The 13,681-nt window shown below is 32.3% G+C and overlaps 1 protein-coding gene across 2 annotated transcripts in view; it reads right to left on the bottom strand.

Annotated features, from left to right (window-relative positions):
* The window catches only part of LOC115878390 (1-phosphatidylinositol 4,5-bisphosphate phosphodiesterase classes I and II), a 333,255-nt gene extending 320,757 nt beyond the window's left edge, over positions 1-12,498 (bottom strand). For both annotated transcript variants that reach the window (XM_030894884.1, XM_030894885.1), the window contains exon 1: positions 12,102-12,498. In XM_030894884.1, coding sequence (XP_030750744.1) covers positions 12,102-12,203 — 102 coding nt within the window. In that variant the 5' untranslated portion in view covers positions 12,204-12,498. The remainder of the gene's footprint in view (positions 1-12,101) is intronic.
* Between the last annotated feature and the right edge of the window lie 1,183 nt (positions 12,499-13,681).

Raw genomic sequence — 13,681 nt, 5'->3', positions numbered from 1 at the left:
TTCCAACTATACACACAATACTAATGAAATATAACCACAAATAAATATTTAAAAAACGTTTCCCAAATAGTACACAATTCGTTACAAAACTCTATTTAAAAACTGACTGACTGCCGAGCGTGGGGAGCGCTTTATATGTCCCAGCGGATCCTCTCGAAATTTCTATTCTAGAACTCCATCACATTCTTTGTGTTTCCTGTGTCTCATTCGGGATTTTCCACCTTTCAATTCCTGAAAGATGTCGCCAAGCCTCTTGAATATATAAACAAGCTTACTGATTTTTCGCTTTTCCGACAGATGCCATACACTTTTACATTGACCTCTTCTTAAACCTGATCGTCCCGATCATGGTTTCCTGCCTGGTATCTCTTCAATAAATCCAGATGAACTACTTTCATCTTACATCTAGGGCTGCGTTGAATCCGGTACACAACATCATTTATTCTATTGATGACTGTATAAGGAAATGGAGTTCCCATGCTGAAGTTAGCTTTGGAGACCTTCCTTTCTTGCACTGTGGGTTACACAGCCATACCATATCGTCCCGTTGGAATCCCGTAGTTTTAGCTCTGAGGTCGTAACGACCTTTCATCCGGTCACTCTGGCTAGCGCAATCTTACTTCTAACGGCTTTATGAAAATGCACGAATTATTCGTTCAGTTCATCAACAATAGGCTCTCCCCGTACAATGGCCATTTCCCCCGTAACTGTACGTAAACACACTCTTCTTCTAAGAGCACCAGCTTCAACCCTTACACTGAATTAGTCCGCACCAATGATACCATAGTGCCATCCAGTCTCCACAGTCATTGGGATTCCCTTTCTATTGACCTTCCCGTCGATCACCAAAAAATAAGCGGTTCTTCCTAAACTTCTAATGCTAAATATATATAATAACTATAATTCCCCCTTAGTATTGACTGATTTTACCTTCACTGATGCCTACGTTCCCTGAATGATGAAAGGGATCACATTTGGACGCGGCAATCTCGTTTGATGTGGCCATTCCTGCCCCATCTATAGCACCTAATGTCCTGGGAGCTTCCGATTTTGTTGACTCCCTTGTTTATTAGTAACTCACAGAATTTGTCGAACCTCTTAAACATCTCCTCCAAAGGTATGTGAGTATTCTCTGGCTGTTCCTCAACTGTTACTGACCTTATCTTTGTTTTAGGGATGGCGCTAAATGCAGCTTCTATTTCCAGCGCCATGACCAGACCTGACCAGTGCTTCGCTGCCGCTAGAAAATCTAGTTCTTTGCAGCGCCCTCTGTAATTCGTTGTCCCTTAACCCGCTGATAAAGCACTGAACAGCGGGTTCCTCCCTAAACTCTTCTGTGCTCTTGGATAGGACAGGTGTACCAGCCGACATAAGTCTGCTTCAAATTCTTGCAGACTCCTTCAAGGACCTGCAATCGTGTCTTGATCTGTGCCTAATAAAGTTGGTGTCGATGTTGATCGCCATATCTTCGGTCCAGTGCAACAACCGGAAAAACGGGTTTTAAAGTTTCTGAAAATATGTGTTTATTTTTTTAAAGTTTGATGCCCTCTAACTGACAAACGAAGCACTTTTATATAGAGGTAAATTGTGTCCAATGAACTTATTTTGATTCCAAAAATACGTAGTAGTTCGCGGAATATTGAGACACCCTCTATATAAAAATTATAAATATACTTTCCTTCTTCGTATTAAGCCATCAGAAATCGATCGAGCCTGTGATTGGTTTTATATTTTAAGTTTTCTGCAAACTCTAACGCTACGAGTTCTATGCCTCTTATTGACAGACCTTGCGGTACACAAGCCAAGTCGGGGGAAGCCGGAACTTTTGCAGATGACATTCCTGCACTTAAACTTAATTGCGCTAGTCCTGCTATGCATAGAAGGAGTTTAAAAGCATTTGCCCTAGAAGCAAATGGATGTAGGAGTATGTACGGAGTTTCCCATTTTGGTTGCAAATGAGATTTATCTCCATATTATTAATGATAGAATATATACTTTCCTGTAAAATTAAAGATGCTTCCAACAGAATTGTCATGATCTTCTTTCTTACCATAATACAGGGTCTGTGTGTGTGTGTGATTCTGAAAATGTTCCTAAAAATGGAACATGGAATAAATTTGTGTGTAAAACGCTCTATCCTTTTTTAATCTATCTGTATTTAGTGTTGCTTTATTAATTTTTGACAAGATTTATGTCAATTTTTAATAAATGTCTAAAGATTGACCTCGACAACATTATCATCGATTGACATTCCCCAGCTGTCTTTGGCGCCGTTTTTTTTTTTCATCATTTGGTATAACAGAATGCTACAAAGGGCAAAAATATTTTACACTCTTTTGAAAAAGTCTTATATCAGTAGCTGTCAACTAGCTAATCTAGTATATACCCCAATCTTTCGCTATTTTCACCGAGGAAAAATAGAAAAATTTGTAATAATTGATTTCCACTGAAATCAGTGACATCCTAGACATTATAGAATAGAAACTCAGTAATTGATAGAATAGAAACTCAGAACTCAGTTCATAAATAATAAAATCAAAACATCCGAAGATAAACAACAACTAGATAAACAACATAAGGTAATCGCAAAACAATTTCCGATGCATGTGATCAACTCTGAGTGAAGGCGACGGCGACAGCGCTGCCAGATTGTGATGGATATATGAGTTTTTTTTTTGCGTTTTATTTTTAATTTAATAACTAATATTTTAGTGATTAATTTGACATTCGTTTTTATAGCTTATTTTACTTAAATATTTGCAAAAACTAGTCCATTATTATAAACGTTATTATGGGATATTTATTTATTGATTTACAGGGTGGGTCAAATTGGACGCTTTTAAATGGAAACACCCTTTTCCATAGGAGATAGACGAAAACTAATATCGGTGTTTGGAGCTCATTTTTTATCAAAAACATGATGGTGAAAACTGCATAACGATATCTGTTTTTCAAAAATGTGCATTTTTAACAAATCGCTGTAACTTTTTTGCTATGGAAAATTTTGTATTTTTATGAAAACATTCCCAAAGCATCTTTTTACGTAGAATTTAATGGTTTAAGTATATTTTTTTTAAATTAATAATTTAAGAATTATCAACAGAAAATTTGATTTTTTAAATGGGACACCCTGTATATTTTAAACCAATTGAAAATAATTTAAAATTACCTTTCCAAAAATATAGCATACTTGATATTTTGCTCAATTTCTCTTCGAGATATAGAGTTTATTAAAATTCGCCCACTTTGTATAAGTAGGCTTTGAAAAGCGCCGGCTCTAATGCAAAAAAACTAGCCGCTGAGCAGCAATTAAAACGAAAATAATATTTGCAATGAGAGATGCAGAATTTTATAACAATTTAAACTATATTTAACCAACATTAACACATTTAAACTATATCTAATGACAATAAAAATAAATAGCAAACCGAGACATTAGATTTTGCTTCAGGTGTTCGACATATCGACCGTCTTCTGTTATGGACAAACGGGGCGGTTTTTGAACATTTCTCGCGAAATTCATTAACTCAGTGGGGGTGAAAGGTACCCTCTCATAACTGCTAAGTATTTTTAGTTCTTGTCTAGATTAAACGGAAGAATAAGGAACCTTTATTCTTCCGCAAATATATCCATAGGATTAGATCCATGGGCACTAAGTCAGGCGGCCTTGGCGGCCAACGGCTGGGATCTTGGTTAGCTATCCAATTATTCTTGAAATTGGCTGCAAAAATTTGCTGATAACTTCAGCGTTCAGAGGCGGTGCGTCGTCTTGCTGGAAAAATATGTTTACAAGTTCCATTCAGGGCTTATTATCAATAAGGGGTCCAAAATCTTCTAGTTAAAAGTGGCGAACTTTTAAAAATTCTGTATTTCGAAGGGGATTATGACAAAATATCAAGTGTGCTATATTTTTGGAAAGGTAATTTTAAATTCTTTTCAGTTAATTAAAAATATAGAGGGTGTCCCAAATAAAAAATCAATTTTTCTGTTGATAACTCTTAAATTATTAATTTTAAAAAAAAATTATACTTAAACCATTAAATTCTAAGTAAAAAGATGCTTTGGAAATGTTTTCATAGAAATACAAAATTTTCCATAGCAAAAAAGTTACAGCGATTTGTTAAAAATGCACATTTTTGAAAAACACCCCGTAACTCCGAAACGGTAACAGATATTGATGTGCGGTTTTCAACATCATGTTTTTGATGAAAATTGAGCTCCAGACACCGATATTAGTTTTCGTCTATCTCCTATAGGAAAGGGTGTTTCCATTTAAAAGCGTCGAATTTGACCCACCTTGTACATCTTACTATGCGATAAGTGGTAATAACAAGTAGAGGGTGTTATTAATGCACAAACTAATAATCACAGAATTTAATAAAACCTAATTTTGAAAGTGGTATAATGTGCTTATCAATTAAACTTACTTCTCTGGCTGCAGTCAAGAGTAATAAAGGACCTTTATTGTCACGTTCTCGTCCAAAATAGTTTATATTATTAAGCTACAAAAGCTCTTTGCTTCGACTGTTTAAATGCTTCGGCATATTTTCAACACACAATTTCAGGAAATGCGATACAAAAACTCGAAAATTTAGTTCTTAAATAAACTGTTTGTGCTTAAAATTGCAATTTTTTAAAACAGACTATAAAAATAGGCAAAAAGACGAAAATTACTCACAAAGATTCGTCAATAACACGATATTATACAAAATAATGACTGACACTAGGATAATTGTCAAATAATAAAGGACAACATTTGCTGTCATCCATTCGCGAACTTCAAGTTCCAGTGCTTTACGCCCTGGGCTACTCGAGAACGGTTCTGAAAGGAGTTGTGCGCAATAGATTGGTGCCTTCATATGGCGCGGAACAGTTCTGAACTTTATGACTCAATTGAATGGAGTGAGAGTATCGCGTTCTTGAACAGTTCAGAGCTGCACAACTGCGTGAATGGAGGACAGCAATTGCTGAATACGGCGCAATGTGACTAGCATAGCGATAATAAAATTCGCTTTAAACTAATTTTTGCAGCTTTAATCTAAATAAAATATCTGTTAGAATCGTTTGCGCTATAAGTAAAATGAAGAGCTGCTCGGTATCTTAAATTCGGTACAACAAATATAAACATTTTTGCCAAAATTTCATTTAGTCAGGTTTATAGACTTTAATGTCAATGTCGATATAATTGATGACGTGCATCCGAAAATGTTTTGCGATTACAATATATTTCATATCAATTAAACTCTAAGTTACATAATCGAGGGTGCAATTTTTTAAATTCATCGTTACCAACCATGGACATATTCGGCGCCGGCGCCGTGTGGACTAATTGGAATTTAAATTTCGCGCTAGGCATTCAGGTGGTAGCTCTGCTGTAAAAAAGTCAAGCTTTTATATATTATATAAACCGCATTTATTTATTTCCTGACACTGTCATTTGTTTTGACACTTTAGTTTTGTATTACGAGTTTTTGGTTTAAATAAATATTGTTGTGATCTTTAAGCTTGAAAATGTTTACTAGCAGATCTTGCAGTCACCAAATGCAGTCGAACATTGTTCTTTTTAGAACCTCTTTTGGTGCGAAGTGTACAAAATAGCCTAACAGCCGTAAAAAACTGATCGCAACTTTATTAGTATATTTTGAACGGCAAAGCGGTAGTAATGGCCCTCATGTCCCTTAAGTGCTGTTAAGAAGGTGAGTTTTATTGATGTAAATAATAACTGTTTATATATTTATAAATAATTTATTTTTGTTTCCTAAAATATTTTGATTAAAAGAAAATATATAAAAGTGGGCAACGCTGTGCCGGTCAAGCTTAATCACTTGACTAAAAGTTTATTTGGTATGAATTGTAGAGGCACAGAGATTTAAATCAGTACCAATCAATAATCAAAAATTCCTCTAACACAGTATTGAAAACTATTTCAATCATTGTTGATCGCTCCGTACTTTATACTATCTCAGAACAAACAATTAAAAAAATGAATTTACTTAAAAAAAAGCATTACTGTGACATTTTTCGTTAACTCATAATAATTTACTTATATTAGTGTTTATTCTGAAATAGACTCTCCCGCTTTAAACCAGTGACCGACAATTCTACACTTTTGTCGGCTCTTTAATATCAATTTGCGGTTTAATTTCCTCGAGTTTTTTGGGGCGCAAAAATTGCCGATGGGAAATCTGCGAAAAGCGTGGCGGTGTTCTCGGTCGTAACCAGATTTTTTTTCCAGAGAAAAGCGAAGGCCAAATTTCCGCTGTCGTTAATTTTAATTTTCTTTTAATTCCGAAGCTCGGTGATTACATTTCGCGGTTTCTTTCGACTAAATCGAAATCTTATAAGGAAATAAACCACTGATTTGTTTTTAATTAAGTAGTTAATAATATCGATACCAGGGGCGTGCGATGAAATATTATATAATAAATAAATAATAATTATTATTAATATAATATAATATTAATTAATATAATATATTATTTAATATAATATAATTATTATTAATAATTATTATTTACGATATTTTTTACGTAAGAAAGGTCTCTTGGTAAAAATCGCTACGAGTAATGGTTTTCGAGATATTTGGAATCGAAATTACTAATACCTGTCGTCATTGACATAAATTAAACATGTTGACTAAAGCTTGATTTTCATACAACCGTTATCCGACGATACGATGATACGATATTAATTTTATTGGTTGAATTTAAAGATTTTGATGGTTAGAAAAGGTTAACCAATCGAAGCCTTTAAATTCAACCAATAAAATTAATATCGTATCATCGCATCGTATCGTCGGACAACGGATGCATGAAAATCAAGCTTAATTAGTTATTAGACTAAAATCATAAATTTGCAAAGTTTTTGTGCCAAAAGTTCAACAGAAACTATTTTATCATCATTTTTTCAAAGAAAAATTTATGATTAGTTTAAAAAATAAAAAGTTCCCAAATTTCTCATTTCAGTCAAATAACTAGGTATCTACTCAACATGTTTATTTTTAGTCAATAATGACATGTATTGACTATTTCCATTTTAAATATCTTGAGAACGGTTGCTCGTAGCGATTTTTACCAAGAGACATTTTTTACGTAGAAAATCACGGAAATATATATTTTTTCACTCAGTAGTTTTATACAGGTACGGACAAAAAGTTATTACTCTTCAAAACAGTTAAAACACATGTAGGTGGCGCCCCCTACAAATAGGAGTCATTTTGACATTAAAATCGAATTTCTCTTTAATTAATCTTTAACTTGTTATTTCCAAACTTGGTGTCTGAATTTCTCTATTTGTGTCTGTTTGCGTATCAAATTTTTAATTACTTCGGGTTATTGTTAAAAGGAATTATACATATTTTGCTGTACAGCATTTCCCAAGGCATTTCCTTTGATTCTTTATTGTTTTTGAACACCAAAAAATTGCACATACTTGACATGTATTTGGAATCTTTCCAGGACTTTAAAAAATATCTCGCTTGAGGTTTATAGAACATTTCTAATGATTTTTGATGAATTGCTAAATGTTAAGGTAATTTCTAGTAGTGGGAACTATCGAATGAATACTATCGAAACATTCGATAGTTGCAATTCATTCGAATAATTCGATAGCTAGTAAGAAAACATTCGTTGAAAACTATTCGAATAAAAATTATCGAATAGATGCGTCATCTGCCTTGAAATATTTTATTCTAGTAATTCGGCAGCAAAAACCATTCATTTATAAAATTCATTCGTTTATAAAATTCATTCATTTATGAAATTCATTTATTGGTCAGGATCGATTATAATAAAATATTAACTGGATTTTAGTTGTCGCCCGGCGACGTAGGTTTCTTTCCGAGAAACCCGACAGCGGTCGGTGGCAATGCTAGGAAAGAAGGCGGCATCTTTGATTTTTTGTGGAGTCAGATAAAGATAAGGACACATTATTTTTTTTATTGAGGTGCTAGTATTTACACAGAAAATATATTATGAAGGGCGCTGTTGCCATATATTGGTATTAGTTGATATTAGCAAAGAATATTATTGTTTGGCTTTAGTTAGTTAGGGATAGTATGTCTATATATTTTGCATTCTTTTTATTAATATTCTGTTGTTACACTGCAATAATACTTGTTATTTTGGATGTAGGAAAATGATTTTTAATGTTTTTAAGCAAAGACTGGTTTAATAAATAATAATAACAGTAATAATTTGTTATACCTATTAACAACAAAATTTAAAATCATTTAATATAAACATTTTTTAAGTAGTAGCAAAATATAAACAACAAATTAGATGTCAAAATTATTTATATTAGATCCTATTTAAAAATAATATAGTCTCTAAATTTTTTGTGTGGCAACGTTGGTTTATAAATAATAATAATTACAGAACTAATTTGTTATATTAACAACAAATTTTAAAATCATGAAATATCAACATTTATTAATTTTCTAAGCATGCAGTGTAATGGAAGGAAAATATAAATAAAAAATTAGAAATCAAAATTATTTATATTAGGTGCTTTATATTACTATTTAAAAATAATATATTTACTTTTACTGGCATTTACTTTAAAAAATAAATGAAATATTTCTTCGCAAAAAACTACATGTAAGAGAATTAGCATAAACAAAATACAAACATCGTTAACTTTTTTTTTAATTGGCACGTGTAAAACTTTCAATTTAATTTTCTCACCCCATAGTTTGAGTTCGATAATCATTTACTTAACCACATTACTTAAATATGATTATTAAGTTCAACTAATTCATATTATTAAAAATTAAAACATCTAAAATACAAATACGTATTTTTAAAATTAATTCTAAGTTCATCTCATCTCTCTTAAAAATTGCTACTTCTCAAAATTACCCAATAAAAAATAGACCATATACCATATAAAATTAAATAATTGAAAGATCGGGCTACGGAAAATCACACAAATTTTCGGAAAAAATTTGACCACCTCCACACGCACACAATCGTCAATTAAACAAACTACTATTTTAGTATTTTAAATATTTTAATAAACGCAAAAATAGCACACTATTTATACGTCGTAGTTATAAAAATTTGGAAGAACTAATAATGCACTGACGCACACAAAAATCAAACGAATACTAAATTCTAAATTTCATTTATCAAAAGCATTCGATAGTCGTGGCTCAACGATAACCATTTAGTCGCACGGCGAGGTTGTCACATATGCTTTAGTATACAAATGAATGATTGATTTTATTCGAATAAAACCATTCGATAGTTGAAATCATTCATTCAGTAACCATTCGATAGTCTAATTCAATCGATAGTTCCCATCGCTAGTAATTTCCATATGATTGGAGACACCTTTATAACGTATACATGAACCTGAAGTGGATTCAAGATTAGGATTTACATAAATGTTTTGGTACAAAACTCCACTAATGTAATTAGAATTTTATATCTTTGACAACATTATTTAGAATTAAATAGAAAGGCAGCTACATATATTCTAACCAGGCATATACCGTGTGCGTCTCAAAAGTGGCTGACCCCTATAAATTTTTTATTTTTTTCAGATAAAAAACGAGATTTTTTATGTTAGTATATGACATAAATTAAAATTGATTGACGTATTCAATTGTTTTCCGTCACTTCCTGTTTCACCGGAAATGACTATAGCTTTTGATTTTTAAATGACACCCTCTGTATTTTTTATTTACTTTATTCGATAGAAAATTACAGTCTGAATAGAATGACATATCATATGTCAACTTTTGACATTTTCGCATATGGTTTATTTGAAATTGTAACATGCAATTCACAAAGACGATTTGACTCGAAATACCATGTGTGGTACCAAATTATTCGTAAAAAATGCCTTCTCCAAATACGCTAATGAGCCACCCTTGTCTCATTTGAAAAAATTGACATATTTTATTAAAAATACGATTTGGGTATCTTTTAATCGGCCAGGGCAAGACACGAAAAATATTAGACGGCCAAATATATTTTACAAGGTTCTTTGAATAAAAATTTGTGTTTTTAACACAGCCACTCTAGATTGAAATTTAAAATACATTTTTTTTAACGAAAATATAAAAAGTTGACATATAGGTATCATTCTATTCGAGTGTCATTTTCTATCGAATATAGCAAAAATATACCAAATACCAAATGTGCCATTTTAAAATCAAAAGATGTAATCATTTCCGCTGAAACAGCAAATGACCAAAAACAATTGAATATGTCAATCAATCCTAATTTATGTCATATACTAACATACCAAATCTCGTTTTTTATCTGAATAGGTAAATAAAAAAGTTATAGGGGTGAGCCACTTTTCAGACGCACCCGATATACCAAAATATAATAACTCCCCTTTGAACTCAAACAACCTGCAGAACTACATAGTATCCCAAAGAAGAGGTATTATGAAAAACAAATTTAGAAAATTTTATCACCCTGTATCTCAAAAGTTAAGATATTTAGGACATACCTACACATTCATATGATGTTTTTTTCTTAAAATAGTTTCAAGAATCACCCCATTAAATATTAACATCCCCTTATATATTAACAGTGTGATTACTTACAAGGTATTACTTATAATTTTTTTTACAGGGCGAGTACTAAATAAGGGCAAATATTTTTAGAGATATTATTTTGATCCCAGAAACAGGATTATGAGGTTTTTTTCGTGAAAAAAAAATTTTGGAATATTTTTTTTTTTTTAATTTTTAGTTAAAAAACATAAGGTAGTAGATTAAATTTACAAGAAAGAAAATGCAAAAAAGATCCAGTGGTTCTCAAAATTTTAAGATTTTTTTTGTGGAAATTTTCAAAGAAAAATAATTCGGTTATTTTGGATTTATTTGAAAATCGGTAAAGAGAAAATATGTTTCTTTTATCGATATCTGCTAGCCCTGAAAATATGTGCACTTATTTAATACTCACCCTGTATAATTTGCAAGGTTTGAAATAGTTTAAAAAATTATTTGTAAGGTTTGAAAAAACTAACATGTTCTATTCGGAGTAAAAATGACTTTGTGCCTCAGCTGTAATGCAAAACGTATAGCCTCGCCACAAAAAGTGTAATTTTTACTCCTAATAAAAACAATATACTATTATACAGGGTGGGTCGTAAATAAGAGCAAATATTTTCAGGGCTGGTAGATCTCGATAAAAGAAACATATTTTCTCTTTGCCGTTTTTCAAATTAGTCCAAAATAACCGAGATATTTTACAATGAAATTTTCCAAAACAAAATGTTTTTCGTTTACTTTTTGAGAAGCGCTGGTTCTCTACTGGGTTTTCTTTCTTGTAAATTTAATCTATTACCTATGTTGCCATATTATCAATAAATTATGTTTTTAACTAAAAACTAAAAAAAATCCAAAAATTCCAAATTTAAAAAAAAATCGCGAAAAAAAAACTCATAATCGTATTTCTGGGGTCGAGATATACTACCCCTAAAAATATTTGCACTTATTTAAGACTCACCCCGTAAAGCAAAGGGCATGCATAATATATTAACTTTAAAAAATATACCTGCACTCCCCATAACACATTTTTATTTACTATTTTGCATTTCAAGGTAACAGAACATTTCAGAACAATATTTACATTATATAACAATAATTTCAATGTTGTCGCTTGTCTCATCGATAAAATTCATTATTGCGAACCTGTAAAGCATGCACTAAAATTAGGCGGCGTTTTTTACCTACTCGCTTTTATAAATTTAGCGTTTTTATTGACGAAACGAACATGAGTATATACGTATAATAAAAACAAACAACTGTCATTTCAGCGGCAAGGATATGAACATGGAGCAACGAGTGGGCGTGATACTCATTTAAATTTCTCCGGTATCAACATAATATTAAACAATAAATGTAAACTAGATCGTCTTATATTAATTAAAAAAAAAACGCCGGTCAAATAGGAATTTCCCAACTTTCTAATGACAGTTTTCTTTTTTAAAAACTTCGTATAGATAGAAGATCAGATTATTAATATTGTTTTTCGGTTTTAAAATAAAAAACAATGCCTCCATCGATTCAAATAAAAATCTCGTATCGCAACACACGAACTGAATCCCTAATGAATTCGAGTCAAGTTTCGAGGCCTTACCTCGTCCCATTTTATGAATTTCTCCCCATTTTGCAGAGCCTGGGGTACTTCGATGGGCTTGAGCGATACGGCGTTCTGCGAGGGGGGTGTTGCTTTCGACATTTTTCTCAGGGAAAAACCTTACGATGGATGATGAGAACTACTCTTAACCCGACATCGTAGCGCGTGAAATCTTGGGAAAATATAGCCAGTTTATCGCGAATCGACACCTCACCAAATCGTCAATCGTTGCTCGCGGTTCATCGCAACGACATTTCTGTGATTTATTTTTTTCCTTCGATGAGACGAGAACGTTCAAACGATATGTTCCGACGGGTCCGCGAAACAAACCATCTTCGCCTACTATTCGCTGAATATTCACTCTCCGACCGAGCTTGTTGCTCCGCTGCTGCTTCCTGAATTCTCAGTGTTGCTACCTGCTGCAGCCATTTTTTAAGGCCGCCCGTTCCTGCGAGCCTTTCGTAGTTGGAATCAGCGTAGACCGGCACAGCGCGGCAACGTTGGAAATTTCAAGGTTCGGCGATATGTGCGCGCATGTCGTAGCGGATCCGTGACGTTCCATTGTTTTCTTTTCTTGTGTAAACGGCTAAACGGTTCGACACAAAATTTTGTCGACTTCAAATACCTAATCGACTTTTTATAAAAAAAAATCGTTCCACATTAAACACTCGCACTATTTTATTCTTCAATCTAATTTTAACTACGCTAATGGGTTTTCCTGTTTAGTTGTAATAGCTAAAAAATTCCATACGATCGAAAAAAAACGGTGTCAGAGATGGTTTTGAAATGTAGATTGCTCATTTTATGTACAGGGTGGTCCGAACTGTATTCCAGAAACTTCGGGAGCATATTCTGCAGAAAAAAATAAGTAAAAAATTTCGTATTGCCTAAAATGATTAGTTTTGGAGATACAGGGTGTAGAAGTTTCATTTTTATTTTAATTTTTTCCAAATAATTTCTGAAGTAACGTTGGATGAAAATTGGTGTCTGGGAGTTTTTAGACATGAGAAATTTGATTTTAGTGTCAATATGACTCCTACTAGTAGAGGGCGCCACCTACATATTTTTAACTGGTTTGAAGAGTAATAACTTTTCGTCCGTACCTGTATAAAACTAGTGAGTAAAAAAATATACATTTACGACGTTTTTTACGTGAAAAAGGTCCCTTGATAAAAATCGCTACTAGTAATGGTTTTCGAGATATTTGGAATAGAAATTATCAATACATATCATCATTGACATAAATTAAACATGTTGACTAAATAGTTATTAGACTGAAATCATAAATTTGTAATGTTTTTTTGTGTCAAAAGTTCAACAGAAACTGTTTTATCATCATTTTTTGCAGAAAAATTTATGATTAATTTAAAAAAATAAAAATTTCCCAAATTTATTATTTCTGTGAAATAACTATATCTACTTAACGTGTTTATTTTTCGTCAATAATGACATGTATTGACTATTGATTTTTTGACATGTATTGATTTTTACAAAGAGATATTTTTTACGTAAAAAATCACAGGGATGTATATTTTTTCGCTCGGTAGTTTTATACAGGTACGGACAAAAAGTTATTACGC

This window comes from Sitophilus oryzae, unplaced genomic scaffold (genome assembly GCF_002938485.1).
Source record: "Sitophilus oryzae breed Bouriz unplaced genomic scaffold, Soryzae_2.0 scaffold_1508_pilon_pilon, whole genome shotgun sequence".
NCBI lineage: Eukaryota > Metazoa > Arthropoda > Insecta > Coleoptera > Curculionidae > Sitophilus > Sitophilus oryzae.
Note: the sequence above shows the minus strand (reverse complement) of the source record. Positions and strands in the feature narration are given on the sequence as shown.